Source organism: Crocuta crocuta, unplaced genomic scaffold, assembly GCF_008692635.1.
Source record: "Crocuta crocuta isolate KB4526 unplaced genomic scaffold, BGI_CrCroc_1.0 scaffold223, whole genome shotgun sequence".
In the NCBI taxonomy this organism is placed as follows: Eukaryota; Metazoa; Chordata; class Mammalia; order Carnivora; family Hyaenidae; genus Crocuta; species Crocuta crocuta.
The window spans coordinates 3,713,059-3,740,668 of record NW_027529426.1 but is presented as its reverse complement, the minus strand read 5'-3'; the positions used below and the strand labels follow the sequence as shown (position 1 = coordinate 3,740,668).

At 37.5% G+C, this 27,610-nt stretch overlaps 1 protein-coding gene across 1 annotated transcript in view; it reads right to left on the bottom strand.

Annotated features, from left to right (window-relative positions):
* Positions 1 to 27,610, bottom strand: part of PDS5A (PDS5 cohesin associated factor A) — a 138,366-nt gene that overhangs the window by 7,577 nt on the left and 103,179 nt on the right. Inside the window, exons 23-31 of the mRNA XM_077758911.1 lie at positions 26,406 to 26,529; positions 25,887 to 26,091; positions 25,263 to 25,377; positions 12,963 to 13,095; positions 12,227 to 12,346; positions 8,245 to 8,307; positions 7,377 to 7,522; positions 5,948 to 6,056; positions 551 to 903 (exon numbers count right to left, since the gene is read on the bottom strand). Of these exons, the coding sequence (XP_077615037.1) occupies positions 551 to 903; positions 5,948 to 6,056; positions 7,377 to 7,522; positions 8,245 to 8,307; positions 12,227 to 12,346; positions 12,963 to 13,095; positions 25,263 to 25,377; positions 25,887 to 26,091; positions 26,406 to 26,529 (1,368 nt within the window). The remainder of the gene's footprint in view (positions 1 to 550; positions 904 to 5,947; positions 6,057 to 7,376; positions 7,523 to 8,244; positions 8,308 to 12,226; positions 12,347 to 12,962; positions 13,096 to 25,262; positions 25,378 to 25,886; positions 26,092 to 26,405; positions 26,530 to 27,610) is intronic.

Here is a 27,610-nt window from a genome sequence, read left to right as displayed (position 1 = left end):
TGGCTCAGTGGTTAAGTGTCTGACTCTTGGTTTCGGTCCAGGCCACGATCTCATGATTTTGTGGGACCATCCAGCTCTGTGCTAGCAGGACAGAGCCTGCTTGGGATTCCTCTCTCTGCCCCTCCCCCACTCACATTGTCCCTGTCTCTCTCAAAATAAATAAATTTAAAAAACAAAAACAAAAGTATCAACTTCGGCTCAGCTCATAATATCACAGTTTGTGGGGCTCACTCTCTCTAGTCAGTAAGGAGCCTGCTCTGGATCCTCGGTCTCCCTGTCTCTCTGTCTCTCCCACACACAGGCTCTCTCTCAAGAATAAACATTAAAAAAAATTTTTTTTTTAATTAACCAAATGGAAAAAGGAGATCTCTCTTCAAATTGGTGTCCTGGAGGTTATGAGATAAAACCAAATGCCATTATAAGCAGTCAGGAAAACCAAGGACAGTTTTCACTCCCAAGGGCCTAGGTGTTTGGGGGTAGTGGGCACATACTAAGTAAGAATAAAATAAAATGTCTAAATTCAAAGTTCAGAAACAGTGGTATACATTACCTTTGTAAGTCAATCTGTCTCTCTGCTGGTGTTGCCTTTTTGGCTATGTCTTGCAGTTTGGGTGCTTTGGCATTACCTGCTTCCAGACCCCCAGGGCTCTCCTGACCGACCGCAGCTCTCTTTCTTCCTTTGCCAAGAGGTTTATTTATGTCATCATTTTTGGTTGCATTGCCCTGAGATTCAGACTTCGGTCGACGTCCTCTCCTGGGTTTTGAAGGGGCAGGTGGTCCTGATTCATCTACTTTCTCATCTGTTTTTTGTTGAATATTCTCTGCACCAGCTGCAGTTACTGTTCTCTTCTTTCCTCGGTCACTACTGATGTTGCCCTGGGTAGTCTGATCAGAATTAATTTCCTAAAAGAGCACAAGACAATTCTATAAACACAAGTTCCTTAAATATCAATGATCTGTACTAGAAAGAAATATTCTGAAAGTATTTAAAAGGAGTTGGAATTCCAAATTTTTTTTTTTTTTTTTAAAGTAGGCTCCATATCCAGTGTGGAGCCCAATGCAGGGATCAGCCTCATCACCCTGAGATCAAGACCTGAGCTGAGATCAAGAGTTGGATGCTTCATCGGCTGAGCCACCCTTAATTCTAAGGCTTCTAAATTCATTATTTATATCCCTTGAGGAATGTAAACTCCTTGAAGGTAGGACCTGAGAGCAGTGTCCATCATGGTGCTTGGCACATATAATGTATACAATAAATGCTTACTAAAATGCAGAGATGGTATATATAAAGCAGAGAAAATCTACTTGGTTTTGCTATCGCCCTCATTTTAAGTGAAAAGGCCTTAACATTTTTAAAAAATATTTCAGAGAGAGAAAGAGAGAGAGAGCGAGCGAGTGAGTGGAAGTGAGGTAGGGGCAGAGAGAGAGGGAGACACAGAATCTGGAGCAAGTTCCAGGCTCTGAGCTGTCAGCATAGAGCCTGATGCAGGGTTCGAATTCACGGACCATGAGATCATGACCTGAGCCAAAGTCGGACACTTAACCAACTGAGCCACCCAGGCACCCCAAAAAGGCATTTTTAATCAGTGGTATGTTTTTAAGTTTGCTTGTTTATTTGCAGGGGGGAGGGGCAGAGAGAGAGAGAGAGAGAGAGAGAAAATGAGCGGGGGAGGGGCAGAGAAAGAAGACGACAGAGGATTCAAAGTGGACTCTAAGCAGAAAGCAGAGTGTCCAATGTGGGGTTTGAACTCATTAACTTCATGTCATGACCTGAGCCCTAGTTAGCCACTTAACCTGCTGACCCACCCAGGCACCCCAATCAATGGTATGTTCTAAATTTATCACTTTTTAAAAAGGAGAGCATGTTTTCATAAGTGAATACACTATTTTCTTTACGATGCACCTCACTATAATTTCTGTAGTTCTGTGACAGGAAGTTCTTCAATTTCTCACTCCACTTATACATTCTAATTTTTGTCACTTTTGCTGCAATCATTAACCTTCTACATTTTTCTGAACATTTTTTTCTCTTCGTATACCAAATATATATGCTGTCATCTGAAATGTCAAAGTAATAAAATTCCATTTTAAATGTATTTTAATTTTATTTTTGAGAGAGAGAGACAGGGAGTGAGGGAAAGACAAGAGAGGGACAGAAGATCTGAAGCAAGATCTGTCCTGAGAGCAGAAGGCCTGATGCAGGAGTCAAACTCCCAGACCATAAGATCACAACCTGAGCCAAAGTGAAACACTCAACCAACTGAGGCAGCCAGGAACCCCACCCCTTTAATATTTTTAAAACAATATTAAAGCAGGACATTCATCAAGTGGAAAGTAAGGATTGTACACAGAGAAAAGAGGAACATAAAGTACCTGAAAGAGGGAAAGAGCAGAGGAGATATACGGAACTTGGAACTTAAGGAGTGGTGGGAGAGTGGTGTGGGATAAGGTAGGGGAAGCAAGCACAGACCAGATCACAAATGCCTTACGGGGCAGGTGAAGAAATCTGATTTCATTCTAAGTGTTAATCAAAGTCACTGAAGGACTTTCAAGACTGTACAAACATAATTCAAATTACGTTGTAAAAAGATCAAATTGGCTGCTGTACGGTGATTGGACTAGAAGGGAGCAAGAATACTAACAAGAAGGTAAAACTACTACAGTATCAAAAGTTGAGTTAGGTCAACCCTGCTGGGTAGCAATGTCAAGTGTTCCACTCTTTCAAGGAAGCAGTATGGAAATATCTAATCTATAATACGTTTTACTCTTTGACTCAGCAATCCCACTACTAGGAATTAAGCCCACAGACATAAAAACCACCAGTAAATATATGATGTACATTTACTATTTAAGACAACACTGCAGTGGCAAAAAAAGGGGAAAGGAAAAATTTAAGGTGTATACACACATGAGAATGATAAGACGAGAAAAAAATGAACTCAGATTAGCCTTTTTAAAAGGAAACAAAGATTGCATTAAAAATCATGTACATGACTTGGGGCGCCTGTTGGCTCAGTTGGTTAAGCGACCGGCTCTTGACTTTGGCTTAGGTCATGACCTCACAGTGTGTGAGTTTGAACCCTGCACTGGGCTCTGCACTGCTGGTGCAGAGTCTGCTTGGGATTCTCTCTCTCCTCCTCTCTGCCTTCCCGCACTCTCTCATAACTACATGACTCTTACAAGACTGTTTTACATACTTATGAACATTACATACATATGTCTAAAGAACTCATATAAAAGTCCAATGAAAGAGGAAACCATTGGTCAGCCACAGATATATAGAAAATGAAGATTCCTAAAGGGAAACACCGGCAGCATTGCCTGCCTGAATCTGAATCCATGGGATGAGTGTTACTTCCCCCCTCTTTTTCTTTTTTTAATGTTTTATTTATTTCTGAGAGAGAGAGAGGGACAGTGTGAGCAGGGGAGGGTCAGAGAGAGAGGGAGATACAGAATCTGAAACAGACTCCAGGCTCTGAGCTGGCAGTCAGCACAGAGCCCAATGCAGGGCTCAAACTCACGAATTGCGAGATTATGACCTGAGCTGAAGTTGGAGGCTTAACCAACTGAGCCACCCAGGTGCCCCGAGTCTTACTTCTTTTAACCACCTCCCTTACTCATCCTTCGTATTAAAATTTGATTTCTCTCACAGAGTAAACAACAGGAGAGAATATCCTGATTTGTTAATATGCATATTTAGTTTGCTGGATGATTTTTCTATACATAATAAATTGGTTTATGCAATAATTTCTTGAAAAATTGGTTAGCAAGAAACTCTTTAGATTTTTATCTTCTTTTAGCATACCAACAAAATAGGGTTTGTTTTTTTTTTAAATGTTTTATTTATTTTTGAGAGAGAGAGATAGCATGAGCAGGGGAGGGTCAGAGAGAGAGGGAGACACAGAATCTGAAGACAGGCTCCAGGCTCTGAGCTTTCAGCAGAGCCTGACGTGGGGCTCAAACCCATGAACTGTGAGATTATGACCTGAGCCAAAGTTGGACGCTTAACCGACTGAGCCATCCAGGCACCCCCCAACAAGATAGTTTTTAGAGACTTTTGACTCAGACCCTGGAAAGAAATAACAACAACTTATGGGAGATCTGACTGGGAAGTGATTAAGTTTTGTCAAAACACAAGCCCTGTGTGTTCAAGGCAATAGCAAATTTGTTAAAACATTCTTTGGAAGTGTGAAAAAGTTAAAATAAGAGTTTAGAACAATACAGTATTACAGATTAATCAGAAAGCAGTATTTTGGCTTCTGAAAAATTAGAATTTAAATGTTTATCTTTTCTATTATTTAAAAAAATGTTTACTTATTAAAATTTTCTTTTAATCTTTGAGAGAAAGATAGAGAGAAGGAGAGGGGCAGAGAAAGGGAAAGAGAGAATCCCAAGCAGGCACCGTGCTGTCAGTGCGGAGCCTGATGTGGGTCTTGAATTCATGAACTGTGAGATCATGAACTGAGCTGAATGAAATCAAGAGTCGGATGCTTAGCTGACAGGTCACCCAGGCACCCCTAAATGTTTATTTTTGAGAGCATATGGGCACATGCAAATGGGAGAGGGGTAGAGAGAGGTGGGGACAGAGGATGTGAAGCGGGCTCTGTGCTGACAACAGAGAGCTTGATGCAGGCTTGAACCAGTGAACCATGAGATCATGACCTGAGTGAGCTGAAGTTGGACACTTAATTGACTGACCCACCTAGGCAACCCTATCTTTTCCATTATTAAGATGTAATTCACATATAACATCAATTTGTATATTACATAGAATTTTATATCAGGATGCCTAGGTGGCTTATTGCTTAAGTGTTCAACTTCAGCTCAGATCATGATCTCACAGTTTGCGAGTTCAAGCCCCGCGTCAGGCTCTGTGCTGATAGCTCAGAGCTTGGAGCCTGCTTCAGATTCTGTGTCTCCCTCTCTCTCTCTGTTCCTTCCCTATTTGTGCTCTCTCTCCTTCTCTCAAAAATAAATAAATAAACTTAAAAATAAACATTTATCCCTATACTACTTCTTAATACACATGGTAAGTATGCTTAAATGAATGTCGGTGGCAATATGCACTTTTGCATCTAAGTTTGTTTACATCAAGACTTTTTATGTAAGATTCCCATAATATTCAAGTCTGTTGGTTTCTGGATTCCAAGAGTTTTGACGGTGAGAGGCTCCCTGTTATCTGAATCTACTGACATATTGAAGTTCTGATAATAAACAGCAAGAGGTTGAATAGTGACTGATATAAAAATGTATCCTCATCTATTCAGTTTGAGTTGGATAGTTCAGTTATTGTGGAATAACTGTACAGCCCTGTATTTTATGTACCTGAGAGGGATTCCTAAAACATTTGAAGAATGCTATATTATATATGGTGGGCAATAAAAAGATAAATGTGTCAAGAATATGATTCTATGGGAAAAGAAATAATAGTATTTCCATGCCATTCCTACTGAGGTAAGTTACCAGTTTCATTCTACAGTTAAATGGAAGCTTAGAGAAGTCAAGCAATCTGCCTAAGTAATCACACAGCCATTGAGTGGCAGAGCCAGGTCTGATTCTCTCCAGCCACAAAACTGTTAAGAAAATTGAGTGCCCTACTTATAAAGTCATCAATGAAGAATGCAGCTGTTAATAGTGTATACACACTCATCACAGGAGCCAACAAACTCTCGGAAAGTAAGATCTCAAAAACTCTCAATTCCTTTCAAGTTTTGAGAGCAGAAGTGTGGGAGAAGGATACTGTTATGGGTGACCACATCAACTCCTGAAATGAATAGATGTAGGAAGACTCATTTTCTGGAGAGTGAAGCACAGTAAGAGGTGGCAATATACAAATGTAGAATCTGTAGTATATATTAACTTGTTCAGTATGGGTTTCTTAACCTCTACCATGAAACTGTAATAAGAATCTCTGGGAGAAATCCATTTGTTCAATTTTAAAATTTACCTTATTCTTTACCGGATCAATATTCTTTACAGGAGTGACAGAAATAATTCTCACAGGGTTCTCTTCATTTTCACTAACTCCAGTTTCTACTGCCTCTGAACTCTGTTCCCTGTTGAAGAAAAATAAACCAAAGCTGCTTTATTTCACCACTTGGACAGAAGGTTTACCCTCTCACTATACCAATAAACAGAAGCTCAGTCAAGTGAAGCAACATTAGCAAGATTCAGATCTTCTGTGGTTATAGACTACTGCTCTATTATATTGTGTTATAGATGCCATTTAACCTTACTAATGAAAAACACAAATGACTGCCTAAAACCACCTGAAAGATTAGTTGTCAAGAAATAAAATAACACAACTATTCTAAGACTTTCTCTAGGGGTTGGGAAACCCTAAACAAAACAAAAATACCGTGATAGAGGAGTGTATAGTAATTTCCAGTCTCTGTTTCTGTTTTTTTCTTTTTAAGATTTTATTTTTAAATAATCTCTACACCCACCGTGGGGCTGAAACTTACAACCCTAAGATCAAGAGTCAGACAGGTGACCCTCTGGTCTGTGTCCTTAATGCTCTGCAAGGGAAGGGGGCTGGAAGAAGAGGCCACAGCAGGGGTGTTTGGAGACCCACCTCTTCTGTAAACCACAGATGTTCCGTGTTAATTTGCTTTATATATATATATATATATATATATATATATTCTTTAATGTTTTTTTTTAATTTATTTTTTGAGAGAGAGAGAGGGACACCAGGGGAGGGTCAAAGCGAGAGGGAGATACAGAATCAGAAGACAGTCTCCAGGCTCTGAGCTAGCTGTCAGCACAGAGCCCGACCTGGGGCTCGAACGCACAAACCGTGAGATCATGACCAGAGCTGAAGTCGGATGCTTAACCGACTGAGCCACCCAGGTGCCCCAATTCACTTCATATTTTGGGGTTCCACTGCTAAATATGTGTTTAAAACACCACCAACTGAGTTTATTCTTAAAATTTCAAGAGTAAGAATAAAATATTTAAAAGCCTCAATTTTTAGTGTTGTTAGGAGTAGGGTGTGGTGGAAGTTTTTATGCAGTAGCTAACATGGTAAAAATTTGAAATGTTAAAATAAAAATGGAATATTCTTATTAAAAGTTATGTATTCATAATTTTCCAATGTTTTCTTATATAAACATTTCCATATAAATTAGTAATAATATATTAGAAATTCTTACATTGGCTCCATTTAACTTTGTACATTTAGAATGTTATATGGATTCACAATGTAATAGTACACTCTGAATTTCCATCATTAATTACACTAAAACTCAGGGCCATTATTTTATACCACAATGTTTCTTAAAGTCCATTTTTGTGATATAGTGCTTTAGGTAAAAATTAAAAGATGAACCAAGTAGTGAGTGACAGTAACACAAACCACTGGAGAAAACACTTGCCTTGATCGGTTTCCGGTTGAAGGATTCAGCTCTGAATTTACATTAATGTTACTTCCAGTCTCAGCTCCGGTGCTTCTAACATATGGTTTCCTTCCTGTTGCTGATAAAGGCTTGTTTACTGCACCTAGTACTCCAGCAGGTTTTGGCTAAAAATTACACACATGCATGTTATTTTATACCTTACTGTAAGGAATTCATATAAATTTAGACACACGTAAAAGATACTGTTTAGCCTAAGCCAAGGAATTGTTGTTACTTTGTAAAGTTAAATCCCAAATTTATTAGAAATGATAATTTAGTCAAATTGAGTTTGTTTGAATACAAGTCACAAGCATTACTTCTACTTAAAAGTAACTGGGCAATTATTTAACTATTCCTTATTACTCAATCAAAATAAAAGTACTCCTGAAACAGTGAAGTTCATAAGAAAGAATGAAATATCTTAGAAATAAACTATTAAACACATATAGTAATAGTTTAGACATTGTTATTATCAAAAACTAAATTTCTTTTGCTCTTTTATTTTAAGTGTCATGCTTTTATAGAATGTTGTCTAATTCATTAATATTTTAAAATTATTTCTTAATCTTACACATCTAAATTTATTATGACACTTTTCAAGAAAATCTGCTTTGTGAATTCTAAGTAACTTGAAGCCTACTACTACTGATGAGAATACAGGGCCTTAATTCAAAAGGGTCATTTATGGCAGAAGAAAGCCTGAGAGTACAAATGCTTTAGATGCTATAATCCACAATACGATCCCTAAGAATCAGGAATATAAAAATCCATGGGACATTTAAAGGTTACTTAGCAGAAATAATATACACATGAAATAAAGATTTCTAAATTATCTACTACATAATACCTTTCCTGTTAACAGAAGTACTCTGGTCTCTTCTGAAATATAACTCTTGTCATTACAGAAGTCCTATCAAAACAAAACAAAACAAACAAAACAAAAAAACCAAAGTGAACACGTCTATTTTTACTGTCCAAATACGACTTCTCAGGCATTGTGTCTTACAATAACAATTACATTTGGGCTAGCATATATATCAGTTCTTCAAATAAAGCATATTAAATGAACAACATCATTAAGTCTAGCTTTAACTCAGTGGAATATTAAGAACTAGTAAATATCAGAGCTCAGTTACTTAAATCATATTTTAAATAAAACACTATTGTTTTTCATACAGTCCTGGGCAAACAGTCTCCAGTTTATTAATTGAACTATTTCCTCCACTCTATTATAAAATTGACTTCTTCTGGGATCCGAAAGCATCCAAAATGGTACAGTGCATATATTAGGCACTTAATATTGACTAAAATAACTCCACCCTGGATCTCAAGAAGGTTATCCTCATTGAAAAAAAAAAAAATCCGTCACTTTAAACTACTGTGTTTCTTAGAACCATAAGAAGACTGTTCAAATCACAAAGGTAAATATACTGTCAAAAATATAATTCAGTGAATTATAATGTTCTTTGAAGGCAGTGATATTTACTAGCTAACAAATAAATCAAACCTAATGTGGACACTGATGAACTGTCGAAAGTTTTATCTTATAAAACTTAAGAATCCTTTGATGCTTCTCTTAAATATCCTGGGAATAGCACACAAATAAACCACAATGGTGTCACATAAGTAAAATGACTTACTATGACCAAGAAGTTCATTAATTTTTAAAAAAATTTTTCAAGTTTATTTATTTTGAGAGAGAGTGAACATGAACTGCAGAGGGGCAGAGAGAGAGGGAGAGAGAATCAGAAACAGGCTCTGCACTTCAGCCCAGAACCCAATGTGAGGCTAGATATGACAAACAGCGAGATCATGACTTGAGCTGAAATCAAGAATCTGCCACTCAACTGACTGAGACACTCAGCTGCCTTGAAATTTATTGATTTTTTAAGTAACAGCACTTAAAAATTATTTTTTTATTTGTAACTTTACCTTCATACTGGTGTCATAGGAAAGAACAGATGGCTTAAATGTGTCTATAAAGGAATCACAATTTTGCCATGTGTTCCAGGCAAAGCTATTATCTTTTTTCTTTCTTTCATTCCTTCCTTCCTTCTTTTTTTTTGGAGTTGAGGGGGCACAAAGGGTTTTATGTAGCTGCAATAATTGTTATAAAACTTAGGCACCTAAGTTCATTCATTTTATTCATGAAGATATATACTATAGCCTCATTAAGCTCATTATCTTAATATGTTTAGTCTTCTAGTGTTTGAATTTATACCAGATTAAAAGCAACATATTAGAAAAGGAAATGAGGAAAGCTGTTCACTGAAACCAGAAAAAACTAGCTCTTTTTAAGGTTAAAAACACGAAGTTTCATATATCGAAACAAAAACAACTAAAATTAGGTATAGTAACAAATAGCAATTTAATTCTTTTTATTTTATTTTTTATTTTGTTTAAACTTTACTTATTTTGAAAGAGAGAGAGATGGTGGTGGGGACAGGAGGGAGAAGAGCAGAAAGAAACTCAAGCAGAACCCTCCCCCTCCAACTGTGAGATCATGACCTGAGCCAAATCAGACACAACTGACGGAGTCCCCCATGTGCCCATTTATATTTATTTATTTATTTATTTAAAAAAAAAAAAAAAAATGGGCTCAACCTAATGAATGATGAAATCATGACCTGAGCTAAAACTTAACCAGCTGAGCCACCCAGGTGTCCTATTCTCACTTTTTTTTTTAAGGTAAGCATCACGCCCAACTTGAGGCTTAAACTCATGGCCCTGAGAGATCAAGAGTCCCTCAGATCCAGAGTTGCAGGCTCTACTGAATGAGCCAGCCAGGTGCCACACAACAACTGAATCCTTGGTCATGGGATGGATAATGTATGAAGATTCTATCTGAGTACCATCCTTATCACATTAGCCTTAGGTCAACAATAAAGTAAATTTAATTTCAAGAGCTCACATAAGATTATTTTTTGAAACTTTATGTCATTATATTTTTAAATTTTTATTTGAGAGAGAGAGAGAGAAAAAGAGAGAGAGAGAGGTAGAGATAGAGGTGGACAGAAGATCTGAAGTGGGCCCTGCGCTGACAGCAGAGAGCCTGATGTGTGTTTAAAACTTACAAACCGTGAGATATGTATGACCTGAGCTTAACCAACTGAGCCACCCAGGCACCCCTTACTCTTTATAAAGACCAGTAAATTCAATTAGAGGTCAAATAACTGCAATCTTTATTATTCCTAACAAAAACCAGGCACAGTAAATGCTGAATACTAAATCATTAAAGAAAATCTACTTAAAATATTTGTCAAAGTATGGCATTCAAAGTAGGAAGCTGCATTTCTTGGTATAGTCTTCTGTAAAATGCTCATAGGGACGGTATTACCCTGAATACTCTTAAAGCAGATCTTCAGGTTCGAAAATGTATGAAAAAATTTTAAATACCGTATTTTTTCCAATTAAAAATACTTAGGATTCTGGGCCCAACTGACTGTCTCAGTTGGTAGAGCATGTGACTCTTAATCTCAGGGCTGTGAATTCAAGCTCCACAATGAGCATGGAGCTTGCTTAATTAAAAAAAAAAGTAAGATTCTGTTTTTTTAAACAAAGCACAGGAAAGTTAAAACTTCAAAATACTTCCTTAAAGAAAGTGATAAATAGGGGCGCCTGGGTGGGTCAGTCAGTTGAGTGTCTGACTTCAGGTCACGATCTCATGGTTTGGTTGGTGGGTTCGAGCCCCACATTGGGCTCTGTGCTGACAGCTAGCTCAGAGTCTGGAGCCTGTTTTGGATTCTGTGTGTGTCTCTCTCTCTATGGCCCTTCCCTGCTCACGCTGTCTGTCTCTCTCTCTCTCAGAAAAAAAAAAAAAAAAAAGAGAGTGAGAGAGAGATAAATAGAAGTGTTAAAAAAAAGTTTTTAAATTCTGATTATTTAGAAAAACTATAAAGAGTTTTATAGTTAGCTGGAAAATTTACTTACATGGAAAACTTATTTTGTTGATAGCAGAATATACTATGTATTCATTATTACTATTTATCAAATGTTTACTATTTGACAAACTCTTAAAAACCTAGATGCGATAATAATCATAGGTATTATCACCTGCATTTTAACCGACTGAGCCAACTAGGTGCCCCTTATCACCTGCAATTTAGAGAAAGAAACTGAGGCTTAGAAGAGTTAACCTGTCTAAAGTCCTTCAAGTTAGAAGCAGTTGATTAGAATACTCAGGGCTTTGGAAGACAATCCCCCATTCCTTGATACAGATACAAAGAGGTTTTTTTTTGTTTTGTTTTTTTAAAAATTTTTTTAACATTTTATTTATTTCTGAGAGAGAGACAGTGTGAGCAGGGGAGGGTCAGAGAGAGAGGGAGGTACAGAATCTGAAACAGGCTCCAGGCTCTGAGCTAGCTGTCAGCACAGAGCCTGACGCGGGGCTTGAACCCACAAACCATGAGATCATGACCTGAGCCGAAGTCAGACACTTAACCGACTGAGCACCCAGGCGCCCCCAAAAAGGTATTTTTTATATGCTACACTCAAGTTGCTTCTCGGCCTTTTGGCTAAGATCAAGTGTATACGCTACACTCAAGACAATCCAGTATATGCCACTAGAGTTGATGGTAACTGAAATTTAAATCAGTTTAGTGTGAGGGCACCTGGGTGGCTCAGTTGGTTAAGCATTTGACTTCAGCTCAGGTCTTGATTTCATGGTTTGCAGGTTCAAGCCCTACATCAGGGTCTTTGCTGACAGCTCCGCGCCCGGAGCCTGCTTCAGGTTCTGTCTCCTTCCCTCCCTCTCTTTCTCTCTCAAAAATAAATAAACATTAAAAAATATCAGCTTAGTGTGGTAAAACAATGAAGAGAAAAAAAATTACCTTTTCAGGTTGTGTAAAAAATTTCATTGGAAGGACTGGATCCTTTGGTGAGTCTGCATTGCACAAAGCACTTTTACTATTTATAACACACAGAGCCACATCACATACTGTATAAAGTTTCTAGGGAGGAAAGAAAAACATCATATGTCACTTTCAGTATTATAAAACAACCATAAGCACCAATTCTAGCCAATGTACAAAATGAAATCAAAAGAGGAATATGTGGGTATTATTTATTCCTTCAACATTTCACGTATGTGTTTCCACTTCGTATGTAGCCTCCTGGTAAATAAACAATAAAACCCTTTACCTTAAATAACATGAATGCCGAGTATGCATTAAAAACAAGTAAACCTCCTGAAAACATTATTATACTATATGTTAACTAACTTGGACTTAAACAAATAAAAAAACCCAAATACAACAAGCCAAACCAAAGGAAAAGGAATATCTACTTGTCTGTGCCTTTAGTAAACGTTCACACAATAGCAGAGTAGTAAGTTTTATTAGTTCTTATCTCCCTGCTTTGTAGAAGTTTTAATGTCCTTTTTCAGGGTAATAAACATTCCTCAAATAATAGAACTCAACTGTAGTAGAACATAATAAAACTGACCATAAATATATATTTTCATAAACATTCTAACATATATTATGTAAAAAGAAAAACAAATGGGACAAGGACCATAATATTTTTTCCTATAATAATCTAAATACCCACTGGCCTAACACATCTTACTTCATTTGTCTTGGATTCATCTGGAGATTGGGCATCTTTTGTTAACTTGATGTTCTCTGCCATTTTCTTCATAAAGGCATGGCTATTGTTTTCATTCTTTGTCATTAAAACTTCAAGCATGAACCATAGGCACCTAAATGATAAACATTTATCTATTAAAGAGACTAAACATAGGTGTTTTGTTTAATGGACTAAATATCTTACTGGGAAGGTCTGTTGTCTGAATATAACAAAATAAGAGTAGAATATAAATAAACCATAAAACATTAAAAATGAAAACATATGATAAAGTCTGATAGTTTCATGAGGCATGTAAAGATCCATTCTATAGGTAATCAATAAAGATTTAGATGATCTGACATGTATCATTGCCCAGCAATGATGAGGAAACCAGCTGACAGCAAAGCCTTCCCATTTTCACTATTTGCAAACTATGGAGGTCTAGGATTTGTATGTAATTCTGCTGTGACATGCATCTGAATTGCATGTGCTATGAGGCTGATGTGCACAGTAACCAGGCATTCAGCTAAGCAGTCACATCTCAAACTCTTTTTGCTGTTTTCCACTTGTTACTGTATACTCATTTAATACACAAAATATCTGAAGGGAACACCCAAATTTCTAAGTAAGAGTGAATCCCAAATCAGGATGAGTAATAGAATCCCTGGGGAGCCTAAACCAACATCTAGGGTAAGGCCTGTTTGTAATAAGTTCCTAGGATGATTCTCAAGCAGCCATGGGATCTGCTGCTTTACTGCATTAATAGGGAGGAAATCATATGATGATAATGTATGCATACTTCTTTGCCTATATTCTATGTAAATATTTTAAGAGACTACTAGAAGGGGAAAGTTTAAATTCATTTTATTTTATTTATTATTTTTTAAAATGTTTTTATTTCTTTCTGAGAGAGAAAAAGAGACAGCGTGAGCAGGGGAGGGTCAGAGAGAGGGGGAGATACAGAATCTGAAACCGGCTCCAGGCTCTGAGCTAGCTGTCAGCACAGAGCCCGATGCGGGGCTCGAATCCACAAACCGTGAGATCATGACTTGAGCCTAAGTCAGATGCTTAACTGACTAAGCCACCCAGGTGCCCCAGAAGGGGACAGTTTAGCACTAGGTTAATTGAGTTCACTTTTAGTAGATCTGTTTGAAAGAACTATTAAACTGAGTCCTTCAGGCTGAAATAAAAAGTTACCAGATAGTAACTTAAAGCTGTAAAAATAAAGAACACTAGTAAACACAACCACATAAGTAAACACAAAAGCCAGCATCACTATACTTTCAGTTTGTAACTCCTTTTTCATGTGACTTTATTTATTAAAAAATTTTTTTAACATATGTTTTTTGAGAGAAAGAGAGAGAGAGCGAGCGCGCACAAGCGAGCAGGGGAGGAGCAGAGAGAGAAAGAGGCAAAGAATCCAAAGCAGGCTCCAGGCTCTGAGCTGCCAGCACAGAGACCGCCACAGGGCTTGAGCTCGAACCCGCAAACCGTGAGATCATGACCTGAGCTGAAGTCAGACGCTCAATCAAATGAGTCACTCAGGCACGCCTTTACATTAAGAGTTTAAAGGCATCAAATTGCACAGAGTAACAATCACATCTATGTAAATGGAAATAATGTAAAAAAAAAAATTCCTATCAATAACAATATTAAAGGGAGAGGGATAGAGATTATAGGACCACAGGGTTTGTATACTATTGAAGCTAAGTTGCCATTATTCAAACTAGGTTGTTACAAATACTATTTGGAATCTCTAGGAAAACAACTAAAACTTCACAGAAAAAAAGGGAGTAAAAAAGGTTCACTACAAAAAACAACTAAATACAAAAAAGAGAAGCAGTAGTGAAGGAAATTAAGTAACAACATACGTAAGACAGAGAAAACAAATAGCTATATGGCAAAAATAACTCTTTATCGGTAATGACTTCAAATGAAAACAGATTAAATCTCTCAATTAAAAAGCAGAGATAAGCAGAATGGAAAAAAAAATCCACCCACATCTATCTATAAGAGATTCACTTTAAACATTTTGGGGCACCTGGGTGGCTCAGTCGGTTAAGCTCCCAACTTTGGCTCAGGTCATGATCTCACGGTTGGTGGGTTTGAGCCCCATGTCAGACTCTGTGCTGACAGCCAGCCCAGAGCCTGGAGCCTGTCTTCAGATTCTGTACCTCTCTCTCTCTGACCCTCCCCTGCTCACGCTGTCTCTCTCTCTCTCAGAAATAAATAAAACATTAAAAAAAATTATTCTTTTTGGACAGAGGGGATGCATGTGCATGAGCAGGGGAGGGACAGAGAGACAGGAAGAGAAGTCTCAAGCAGACTATGCACTGCTCAGCGCAGAGCCCAATACAGGGCTCGACTCCGTGAACCATGAGATCATGACCTGAGCCAAAATCAGAAATGGACTCAACTGAGCATCTGAAAAAAAGGATTAAAATTTTTTTTCATGCAAATAGTAACCAAATGAGGGCTAGTAGCTGTTTTATGATCAGACAAAATAGATTTAAAGTAAAAATAAGGATTATAAGGGGTGCCCAAGTGGTTCAGTTGGTTGAGCAACCATCTTCAGCTCAGGTCATGATCTCATGGTTCGTGAATTTGAGCCCCGCATCAAGCTCACTGCTGTCAGCGCAGAGTGACAGCTTTGGATCCTCTTTCCCCTTCTCCTTCTGCCCCTCCCTTGCTTGAGCGCACTGGCTCTCTCAAAAATAAACAAACTAAAATAATAATAATAATAAAGTAAAAAAAGATAACAGAGCCGGAAGTACTACATTGATAAAAAGTTCAATCCAGTAGAAGACTATCATCAAACACAAATCTAACAGAGTCCACAAATTTTACAACACTAAAACTGACAGAACTGATGAGAGAAATAGATAATTCTGCAGTAATAATCAGAGATTTCAATGCTTTATTTTCAATAATGACCAGAAAAAGCAGAGATCAATAAGAAACAGAGAAGTTGGTCTGGTTCAAGGTGGTGACATAGTAAGACCCTGAACTCATCTCCTTTTAGGACTATATTATGTCTGTAGCTACATACGGAACCAATTTCCTCTTAAAGAATTTAAAAGGCTGACTGAGTGATGACTACACACCAGGCAAACAACAGATAAAAACATAGCTAAGTGGGGACGAGAGGCTGGGACACAAGTCTCATGAGAAACCCCACCCCTGTTGTTGTGACCCACAACTGTAATGGAATGGAGCTTCTTTCTGAGGAGTGAAATGTTAAAACCCCACACTGGGCACCCAACTCCTAAGACATGAACTTCAGAGAGGAGTCCCCAAAATATTCCATAGTGGGACCCACAAGTCTGCAGCAATCTGAGAAATGCTTCTTAAAGAGTTTGTGTGCTGGAATGGACCCGTCCCAGGGCCCAGCTCACAGGCAGCTCAGAGTAGAGAAAGCTAATCTGCTTATAGCCTCGACCTGAGGGGCAGGCATCTAATGTACCTTACATATATAGGTGGCCGCTGGAACACTCTCCAGGGATGGAGACTGGTTAACTGTCATCTTTGCATTCTCCCTTTGCTACGCTCCAGAGGACCAGTAGCTCCCAGAAAGGAACTTTTACATGTGTCTTGTGACTTTTTTGAGTGCTGCCAGGGGGACATCTCTTGAATACCTGGCTCTAGAGAACAGAGGAGCTGGTGTTTCTGGTCACAGGGGAATATAATGATCACCCAGAAAGAAGTTCATAACCTTTACTGGTGCCCCAATTTTTGTGACTGCTGCCAAGGGACACCTCTATCTCACCTGACTCTGGTGTCCAGTGGGGCTTCTGTTCACAAATCCCAAAGGTGCATTAACCAATGCACTAAGAGTTCCAAAACAGCTACCAGCTAACACCCCACAGGCACAGCAAGAGGCAACTGACCAAGGAGCTGAGTCTTTCTGAGAAGTAGGCCTATTAGCTAATCATCATAACTGTGGCCTAAGGGGCAGGCCTCTAAATAAAGCAATCAGCTAGAGACTAACTGAAATCCTTTCCAGAGACCTCAGAGGGCAGACACTATCTTTAGGCTCACTCGTTACCAATGTCTCCTGCAAGGGAGAGCTTTGAGTCTGGTGCCTGATGTTAAGGGGACACCCCTTAATCACCTGGCTCTGTTTGGGCTGGAAGGGCTTGCATTTTTAGGTCCCAAGGGACTGTGGCAATTGGAGGGACCATTCTTGGCTGGTTAGCACCCTCAGGACACTGCAGAGGCAGCAGACTGAGGCATACCCTCAGTTTTTCTGTGAAGAGGCCACTTTGCCTGTCCTGGAGCTTTGGACTAAGCGCAGGACTCAGGTCTGGCATACAGTTAGTGCCCTCCGGTGTTTCCAAAGGAACTTAGGCTATAAATGACATCCTGGTGCTCTCAGTTCTTCTCCAATCTTGTTGGTATCTCCCAGAAAGGTGCTCATATACTCATCTAGAGCCCCAATTTTTTGTGACTGCCACCTAAGGGACAGACCTCAGGACTGACTGGCTCTGGTGGTGAGTTTTATGCTTGTGGCCCCTCAGGACTGGATATATTTGCACACATTCATTCATTCAATTTTACTTATGTATGTATGTATGTATGTATGTATGCTTCTCACTCAGTGCAGAGCCCAATACAGGGCCTGAACTCACGACCCTGAGATCAAGATCTGAGCTGAGATCAAGAGTCAGATGCTTAGCTGACTATGCCACCCAGACGGCTCTATATCTGCATACTTTTAAAAGCAGCTGCCTGAAGGTCTGGCTTCCAGTCAGTCTGAATCTAGGTACAGAGATCCTCCATTCTGGGACACTGACAGCTCTTGGCACATCCTTAACTACTGGGAGCTATTCAAAATATAACAGGCTGCTTGGACAAGCACAAAGTTTTGAGAGATGATCAAGATCTGGGGTAGAGCTGAATGAAAAGGCTCAATTCCTCCACAAGGTCCTTCCTTCAAAACTGGAAGAAACGTTGTTTCATCTACTGTACAGAAGCCAATACAGAGGGTCAAGCAAAATGAAGAAACACAGGAATATGTTCCAAATGAGAGAGTAAGATAACACCTCATCAAAAGTCTTAACAAAAGGAAGAGAAATAACTGATTTCAAAGAGTTCAAAGTAATGGTCATAAAATGCTCACCGAACTGGGGAGCAGCACGGATGAACAGTGAGAACTTTAATAGGGATGAAATTTTAACAAAGTACTAAACAGAAATCAGAGCTGAAGAATAAAGGAACTGAAAAACACAATAAAGGGGTTCAATAGCACACTAGATATAAAACAGAAAGTATGGGTCAATCTAAAGATGAAGTGGAATGCAGCCCATCCAAAGAGCAAAAAGAAAAATAAATGAGAAAAAAAAGTGAAAACTGCTTAAGAAAATTAAAGGATATCAAATGGACTAATATTTGCACTGCAGACCTTCCAAAAAAAGAGGAAAGAAAGGCAGAAATCTGTTCTGAAGAAATATGGCTGAAAACTTCCTGAATATAAACAGAAAACAGACACCAGATCCAGGAAGCCTAGAGAGTTCTAAAAATATTTGAACCCAAAGAGGCTTACACCAAGACACATTACAATTAATATGACTGTGCCTACGTGGCTCAGTTGGTTAAGCATCTAGCTCTTGATTACGGCTCAGGTCTTGATGCCAGGGTCATGGAATGGAGCCCTGCACTGGGCTCAGCACTGAGTGTGGAGTCTGCTTAGGACTCTCTCTTTCCCTGCCCTGTGTGCTCTCTTAAAAAATTTTTTTTAAATTAAAAAGTTTTGAGGAACCTGGGTGGCTTAGTTGGTTAAATGTCTGACTCTTAATTTTGGCTCAGGTCATGATCTTATGGTCCTGAGATCAATCCCCACATTGGGCTCTGTACTAGGCATGGAGCCTGCTTCAGATTCTTTCTCTCTCCCTCTTTCCCTCCCCTACTTAAAAGCACTCATATTCTCTCTTAAAAAAAACCAAAACAATAAAACAGGGGTGCCTGCATGACTCAGTTAGTTGGGCATCCAATGCTTGGTTTTGCCTCAGGTCACGATCTCATGGATTGTGAACTGGAACACCACATTGGGCTGACAGTGCAGAGCCTGTTTGGCATTCTCTCTCTCTCTCTCTCTCTCTCTCTCTGTGCCCCTCCTATGCATGTACACTCTCTCTCAAAATAAATAAACTTAACAGTTACATATAAGGGAACCCCCAAAAGACTGTCCACAAGTTTTTCAGCACAAACTTTACAGGCAAGGAGGAAGTGACATGACATATTCAAAATGCTGAAAGAAAACAACTTCCAACCAAGAATATTCTACCTGCCAAGATTATCTTTTGGAATGGAAGGAGAGAGAAAGAGTTTTCCAGAAAAGTAAAAGCTAAAAGGAGGTCATCACCACTAAACTGGTAGTGGAAGAAATGTTAAAGGGACTTCTATAAGCAGAAAACAAAGGACCCTAATTAGTAACAATAAGAAGATATCAGTCTTAAATGACATGTTAGACCAGATGGTCTTAACAGATACTTACAGAATATTCCATACAAAAAGCAATACACATTTTTTTCTTATGTGCACATGGAACATTTTCCAAGATAGATTATATTAGACTACAAAGCAAGTCTCTTTTTTTTTTAATGTTTATTTTTCAGAGAGAGAGTGCGAGAGAGTGCGAGTGGGGTGGATCAGAGAGACAGGGAGACAGAGGATCCAAAGCAGGGCTCTGTTCTGACAGCAGTAAGCCCGATGTGGGGCTCAAACTCACCAACTGTAAGGTCATGACCTGAGCCAAAGTAAAATGCTCAACCACCTAAGCTACTTATGCACCCCAACACAAAACAAGTCTTAATGAGTTTAAGACTGAAATGACATCAAGCATCATTTCTGATTACAATGGTTCGAAACCACAAAATTACACTAAGAAAACTGAAAAATTCACACTTATGTACAGATTCAACAACATGCTATTGAACAGCCAGTGAGTCAAAGAAGAAATAAAAAGAGAAATAAAAAATATACCTTGAGACCAACAAAATGGAAATATAACATATCAAAATTTCTGGGATGCAGCAAAAGCAGTTCTAACAGAGAAGTTCCTAGCAATAAATGCCTACACCTCAAGAAACATAAAAAGTCACAAAAACAACTAATTTTAAATCTCAAAGAAGCAGGGGGAAAAAAAAGAAAAAACGAAGCCCAAAGTTAGTAGAAGTAAGGAAATAACAAAAATTAGAACAAAAATAAGTGAAATAGATAAAATGACAACAGAAAATATTGGATGAGACTAAGAGCTGGTTCTGTGAAAAGATGAATAAAATTGGGGTACCTGGGCGGCTCAGTCAGTTGAGTGTCCGACTTTGGCTCAGGTCATGATCTCACAGTTCATGGGTTAGAGCCCTGTATTGGGCTCTGTGCTGACAGTCTGGAGCCTGGAGCCTGCTTCAGATTCTGTGTCTCCCTTTCTCTGCCACCCCCCCTCCCAGTAACTAAAACATTAAAAAAAAAAAACAAAAAAAGAAAAGATAAACAAAATTGAAAAACCTTTAGCTAGACTGACCAAGAAAAAACAAGACTCAGAATCAGAAATGAAAGGAGATTTATGACTGATACCACAGAAATACAAAGAATCATGAGAGAATGCTACTAAAAATTATATGCTAACAAACTGGACAACCTAGAAGAAATGTATAAATTCCTAGAAACATACAACTTAAAAAGACTAAATCATGAAGAAACAAAATCTGAAAGAGCAATTACTAGAAAGGAAACTGGATTAGTAATTGAAAACCTCCAACAAGCAAAAATTTGGGACCACAGAGCTTCACTGGTGAATTCTACCAAACGTTCAAGGAAGAATTAATATCAATCCTTTTGAAATATGTCCAAAAAAGAGAAGAGGAGGAATTTCTTCCTAAAATCATTTTATGAGGCCAGCACTATCCTGATACCAAAACCAGACAAGGATGCCACAAGAAAAGAAACTACAGGCCAATATTCCTGATGAGCATAGATGCAAAAATCCTCAAAAATATATTAGCAAACTGAATTTAACAATATGTTAAAAGGATCATACACCATGACTGACTGAGATTTATTCCAGGGATGCAAGGATGGTTCAACATCCACAAATGAATCAATGTGGTATACCACATTAACAAAATAAAGGATACAAATCATGATCATCTCTAATTGATACAGAAAAAGTTCTTAACAAAATTCAATATCCATTTATGATAAAAACTCTCAAAACATGGTTATAGAAGAAACATACTACAACATAATAAAGACCATATATAACTTCATACTGAATGGTGAAAAGCTGAAAGTTTTTCCTCATAAGATTAGGAACAAGACAAAGATGTCTTCACCACTCTGATTTACAAAGTATTTGGAAGTCCTAGCCAGAACAATTAGGCAAAAAAAAAGAAATAAAAGGCATCCAACTGGAAAAGAAGAAGTAAAACTGTTATTAGCTGCTGATGAGAGGATATTATACATAAAAATCCTTAAAGATTCTATCAAAAAAACTGTTAGAACAAATTAAAGTTGCAGAATACAAAATCAATACACAAAAATCTGTTGAACTTTTTATACTAATAATTATTAGAGAAATTAAGAAAATATTCCCATTTATAATTACATCAAAAAGAGTAACATCCAGGAGTATAGTTAGCCAAGGAAGTGATTTTTTTTTATATGCCAACCACCGTTTGATTATTTTATACATACTATCTCCTTCAATCAATCCTCACAACTTATTATAATTTTACAACTATGAACATCAAAGCACAGAGAAATTAAGTCACATGGAGTAAGTTCACACAACTGGAAAAACAGTAGAATCTGCACACAAATCTATCTGGTGACACAATCCAAGGTCAAATCACTATATAATACTGCATTTCTTTAATATGGCAACTGAAGAATCTCAAAAAAAAAAAAAGAGTGAATTAATACAATTCCAATTATAATAACATAAAATTCTCCCAACTAAATCCCACACAATGTACAACATTAGGAAATTCTCTCACTCTTTTTTTTTTTTAGGGATAAGGAGGTGGCTAGGGATCATTTTCAAAGTAAAATAATAGTAATGCTGGTTGCCTAAGTGGCTTAGTCGGTTAAGCCTCTGGTTAAGCCTCAGGTCATGACTTCACGGTTTGTGAGTCTGAGCCCTGTGTCAGGCTCTGTGCTGACAGCTCAGAGCTTGAAGCCTACTTAGGATCCTGTGTCTCCCTTTCTTTCTATGCCACTATTCAAAAATGAATAAACATTAAAAAAAAAAAAAAAGTAATGCCAAGGAACTGAAACTTCTAATGTTAACTTTAAATATATTATAACTAAAATACAGCAAATGAAAAACTTAAACCGTCTTTTATAATTAAATCTTTCTGATTCAATTAATTCTTAGGAGTCCATAAAGAGATAAACACTCCTGTTACTCAAGGTAGAATAATGGCTACTGATAGACTGAATTTAATTCTATGTATTTTAAAGTACGACTATATATCATTTTGGTAAAGAGAACCATTTATAAAGGGAATAAAAAGGTAGTTTTGATAGACAATGCAACCCCTTCAATTTCTCATGTTATAGAGCTATCTTTTCTTGACTACAGTCCTACTTCTCACCCATACTGAAAACCAGAAAACACTAATAAAAGATATTGAAGAATGCACAAATAAATGGAAAGATATTCCATGTTCATGGACTGGAAGAATATTGTTAAAATATCCAAACTAGGGGCGCCTGAGTGGTTCAGTCAGTTAAGTATCCGACTTCAGCTCAGGTCATGATCTCACAGTTTGTGAGTTTAAGTCCCACATCAGGCTCTGTACTGACAGCTCAGAGCCTGGAGCCTGCTCCAGACTCTATGTCTCCCTCTCCCTCTCTGTTCCTCCCCCACTCATACTCTGTTTCTCTCTCTCTCTCAAAAATAAATAAAAACATTAAAAAAAAATTTTAAATGTCCAAACTATTCAATGTAACCTACAGATTCAATACAATCCTTGTCAATGTTCCAATGGCATTTTTCACAGAATTAGAATAATTCTAAAATTTTTGTGAAACCATAAAAGGCCCTGAATAGCCAAAGCAAATAGTGACACAATAAGTTAATAATTTCCAGAAAATTAAATAATCACAGTTTGAAAAACATATTATTTAACATTTCAAATTACATGGTAACTTAAAATAACTGCTTAAAGATATTAAAAAATGTTGCATGCTAGACAGAAGGACAACAAAAAGTGCCAGTGATTTCAATTCTAACTCCAATGACTTCTTGTACGTCAGTCCTCTCCTTCCCATATCATAGCTTCTTCTCTTAAGTCTAATCCTTCTTCCACATGACTGCTTTGCAATTGAAATAAAGTTAAAATGTCCTCTAACACAGACCTCATGTTCTAGGCAAACATATACATCAGGTTTTAATTTTATGGAAGTGTTTTCTGGGAAACTCCAAACTAAAAGATTTTAAAGAGAAAAAATTATAAATACAAATGTAAACAATTAAAAAATAAACAGAAGTTAGAATTGTAATACATTTTAGGAATTATCTATTTTATCTGCTTCATTTTATGAATAAGGCAATTGAAGGCCAGAGAAGTTTTTAGTTACATAGCTGGCACTAGAACTGAAGTCCCCTGAAACCTAATTATGTGGCTTCTTAAAAATACAGACCAACTAAAAACCCTAAAAAAAGTTTATTAATATAGACTATATTCAAGCATTTGAAACAGGAAAATGGTATTACTGGAATGATGTGTTGGAAGTAAGAAGAGTGAAATGACAAGCCTTCAAAATGTAAGGAGCTCATAGTCCAATGCTTAACAGTAATGTTGGACAGATAACATCTCTTCCAATTAAGATACTGACACAATTTCAGTGACAAAAGCTATAGGAGGCAGAGACAAATGTTGATTACAACCTTAAATAATATTAGGGATAAGGTTTAATGTCATACATACAAAAATCATAATACTTTTATCATTATATTTTTTTAATGTATATTTGAGAGAGAGAGAGGAAGGGAGAGACCAGGGGAGGGGCGAGAGAGAATCCCAAGCAGGCTCCTCATTGTCAGCATGGAACCCAATGTGGGGCTTGAACTCACAAACTGTGAGATCATGACCTGTGCAAAAGTCAAGAGTCAGATGCTCACCCAACTGAGCCACCCAGGCATCCCTCAAAAAAAAAAAAAAAAAAAAAGTTTTTTAAATGTTTATTTATCTTTGAGAGAGAGAGAGCTGACTGAGCAGATACCCCCAAATCCTAACACTGCATTAAAAAAATTTTTTAATGTTTATTTTTGAGAGAGACAGTGCTAGCAGGGGAACAACAGAAAGAGAGGGAGACACAGAATCCGAAGCAGGCTTCAAGTTCTGAGCTATCAGTATAGAGCCCAATGTAGGGCTCAAACCTGCCAACTGTGAGATCATGACCTGAGCTGAAGTCGGATGCCCAATGGACTGAGCCACCCAGGCATCCCAAAATCATAATGCTTTTAAATACAAGTTGAAGGTACCAATTCAAGAATGCAAAGCAAAATCATAATAGGAGAGAAAGTATATATTGCTTTATAGTTTCCTGGAGGTCTTTGGTGATGATCTTAGGCCAGCTTCTCACTCTTTCACCCTGCATCGTATACAAAGTTCTATTTTATATAAATAATACTTCAACAAGTGTACTGGTGTAACAAACTAATTTTGTATTACAATAATCTTGCCACAGAATATTTCAGGTGTGCATGCACATTTTTTAAGGCATTATCTTATGAGTTTGGAAGTACAGTTTTAAGGAGAGCAATTTTCACTTCATTATTTTCTAAATTATCGAACTGAGGTAACTGAAACCCATCTTAATACAAATAGTAAAAATAATATAAAAAGCAAAATAACTAAACCAACCTATTTTATTTAAAAAAAATTTTTTTAATGTTTATTTTGAGAGAGTGAGCAGGGTAGGAGCAGAGTGGGAGACACAGAATCCAAAGTAGGCTCCAGGCTTTGAGCTGTCAGCACAGAGCGGGGCTAGAACTCACAAACTGTGAGATCATTAACTGAGCTGAAGTTGGGTGCTTAACCGACTGAGCCACCCAGGTGCCCACAAACCAGTCTATTTTAAAGACACAGCTGACAGCAAATAGGAAACAAACAAAAGAACCAAAAAGAGCTTGTTAGATGGGAAAAATTTTATAAGATGAACTTTATAATTTATAATAAATAAAACCACAGAGAAGTTCTTATTCTAATAGTAACAGTAACAGGGAAAAAAATGCAATAATATTTTTAGTAAGTAAAAATAGCTTTGGAATTCTTGAAAATCAACATGACTTACTCTTTAATATCACGAAGCTGGTCAACATCTTGTGATCTTGTAAAATCTGGATCATGGGCTAGCAGGTGAATCATGTATGGAACTACATATTCAGGCAACAGTGATAATAACTTCTCTAAAGTGAAAACATTATTATCAACAACAGCAATAACAGCTTTTATAAAATCCCTCTCTAGTTTGCATTCTAGTGATTTCCATCTTTTTCCTCAGTTATTTTAAAATTAGAGGCAACATGTTATCTAGAGGATACTGAAACACTTTTATTTCAATGTTGAAAGCTATTAAAGCCAAAAGGATAATTTGAGATTATACAGTGAGTCCTTGGTAAAGCTAGGAAAATAATTCTTTACTCTCTGACATCCGAGCAATGTGTTTAAATCAAGCCACAATGCTGATCCCATAAAAAAATGCAATTCCCCTAAACAGTTTCATACATTATAAACAGGACCTACAAACCAGGACTTAGTATGTTAAGTACATCACAACTACAGTGACAGCATTCTATAAAAATCCTAGTGGTATTATTAAGTACAGTAAAACTATAGGAAATAACCCTCCCTTCCCCTCCAAATTGGTACATTGACAAGATATGTTTGCACACTGAGAGCTTTCAAAACTACTTACCAGTAGCCATGGGATTCTGCTTAATGTACTCCCTGCGTATACTGATATTTTTCAGTAAACACTGTCGTGCATGTGCTCTTCTCTCCTTCACAGGATCTTTGGCACACAAGGCAAAGATCGCCATATACTCCAATGGGAGTAGTAACTTCACAAGTGCCTTATGCAACTTCTGAGCAAATATCTGCCTTACTTGGTAGCACTCATCCTACAGCAGCACAAAACCAAAAATACTTAAATAAAAATATTAGTACCTTTAAAACTATGACAAAATAACCTAGTTTTGTTAAGGAAAAAATTGGCAAACATTTACCAAAGAGCAGTTTATTTTGAATGCCTTCATTTAAAAAAAATGAAAATTATATTTGGGGAAATAAATAACAATATTTAGAAGATATTTAGTTAGAATAGTTATAATAGCAATTCCGTTTCTGCACACAGTAAATGGATCTGTATCCATATGAAGTAAATGTATTTAACTTTGAAGGGCAAGTTATTGACAAAAATAAGATGATTACTTACATTAATAACAAGTGCACAGAGCTGAAACTGTTCTGGGGTTATAATTTCATGGTAACAAGGTTCCTGAGCAAGCTTCATTATGGCACTACCAGCAGCTAATCGCAAGCGAGACATATCAGATTTACTATAAACAAACAAAAAAGAAATAAACATTTCCTATAACCATTATCATTCATAACAATGCTTTGGTCCCTTTTTGAGTGTAAAGATCTTTAGCAGAACTTATGCTTAAAATAACATAATGTATAAATATGGGAAAGCTACTTTTAGTCCTTGAACTCAACACAGGGAAAAGGCTCAAATCATTGTGACTAATGATAAACTTATGTGCCTTCATTTTTAGTTACGCTCTAGCTACTGTACATAGACAAGCAGCCCTGCTTATGATCAAAACTACACGAAGTGTAATGTTAGGAAGAACCTTTTACATCAGGAACAGTATTCCTCATTTTAAGAGAAATACACATTCACTGTAGAAACTGATTAAACCACCTATCATATTAAATCTATTTCCCACAGTTTTTTAAATGCATGTACATATATATACACGCATGTAACAGAGATCAAGCTTAAGCTTACACATCTGATGAAATGGAAGGCTAGCCATTAGTAGGTGATTTAGAAGGGGATGGAAGGGGAGGCAAGAGATAAGGGAACGGATATGAGCTGAGAGTCAGTGTCTATTTGGGGTACTAGTCTCTGGGGCAGACTTCCTTTTGTAGCAAAAAAACCCAGGAGGTCGAACACTCCCATCCTACACAGTAGCTTTTTATTTCCTACGTGATAAAATATGACAAAGGATGGGATGAAAGGACGCTCTTTTTTTTTTTTTTTTAATGTTTTATTTTTATTTCTAGGAGAGAGAGAGAGAGAGAGAGAGAGAGAGACAGTGTGAGCAGGGGAGGGTCAGAGAGAGAGGTCACAGACCGAAACAGGCTCCAGGCTCTGAGCTGGCAGTCAGCACAGAGCCTGACGCGGGGCTCGAACCCATGAACCGCGAGATCATGACCTAAGCGAAAGTTGGATGCTTAACCGACTAAGCCACCCAGGTGCCCCTGAAAGGACACTCTTATTTCAACTTCTATGTGAAACATAGCATGGTTATGACATTTTAAAGACTTTAGGAAATGTGGAAAGCTGAGTCTGTTATTAGCATACAAGAGAAAACATCACACTTTTTGGACAAGAGGACAGTGAACAGTGGT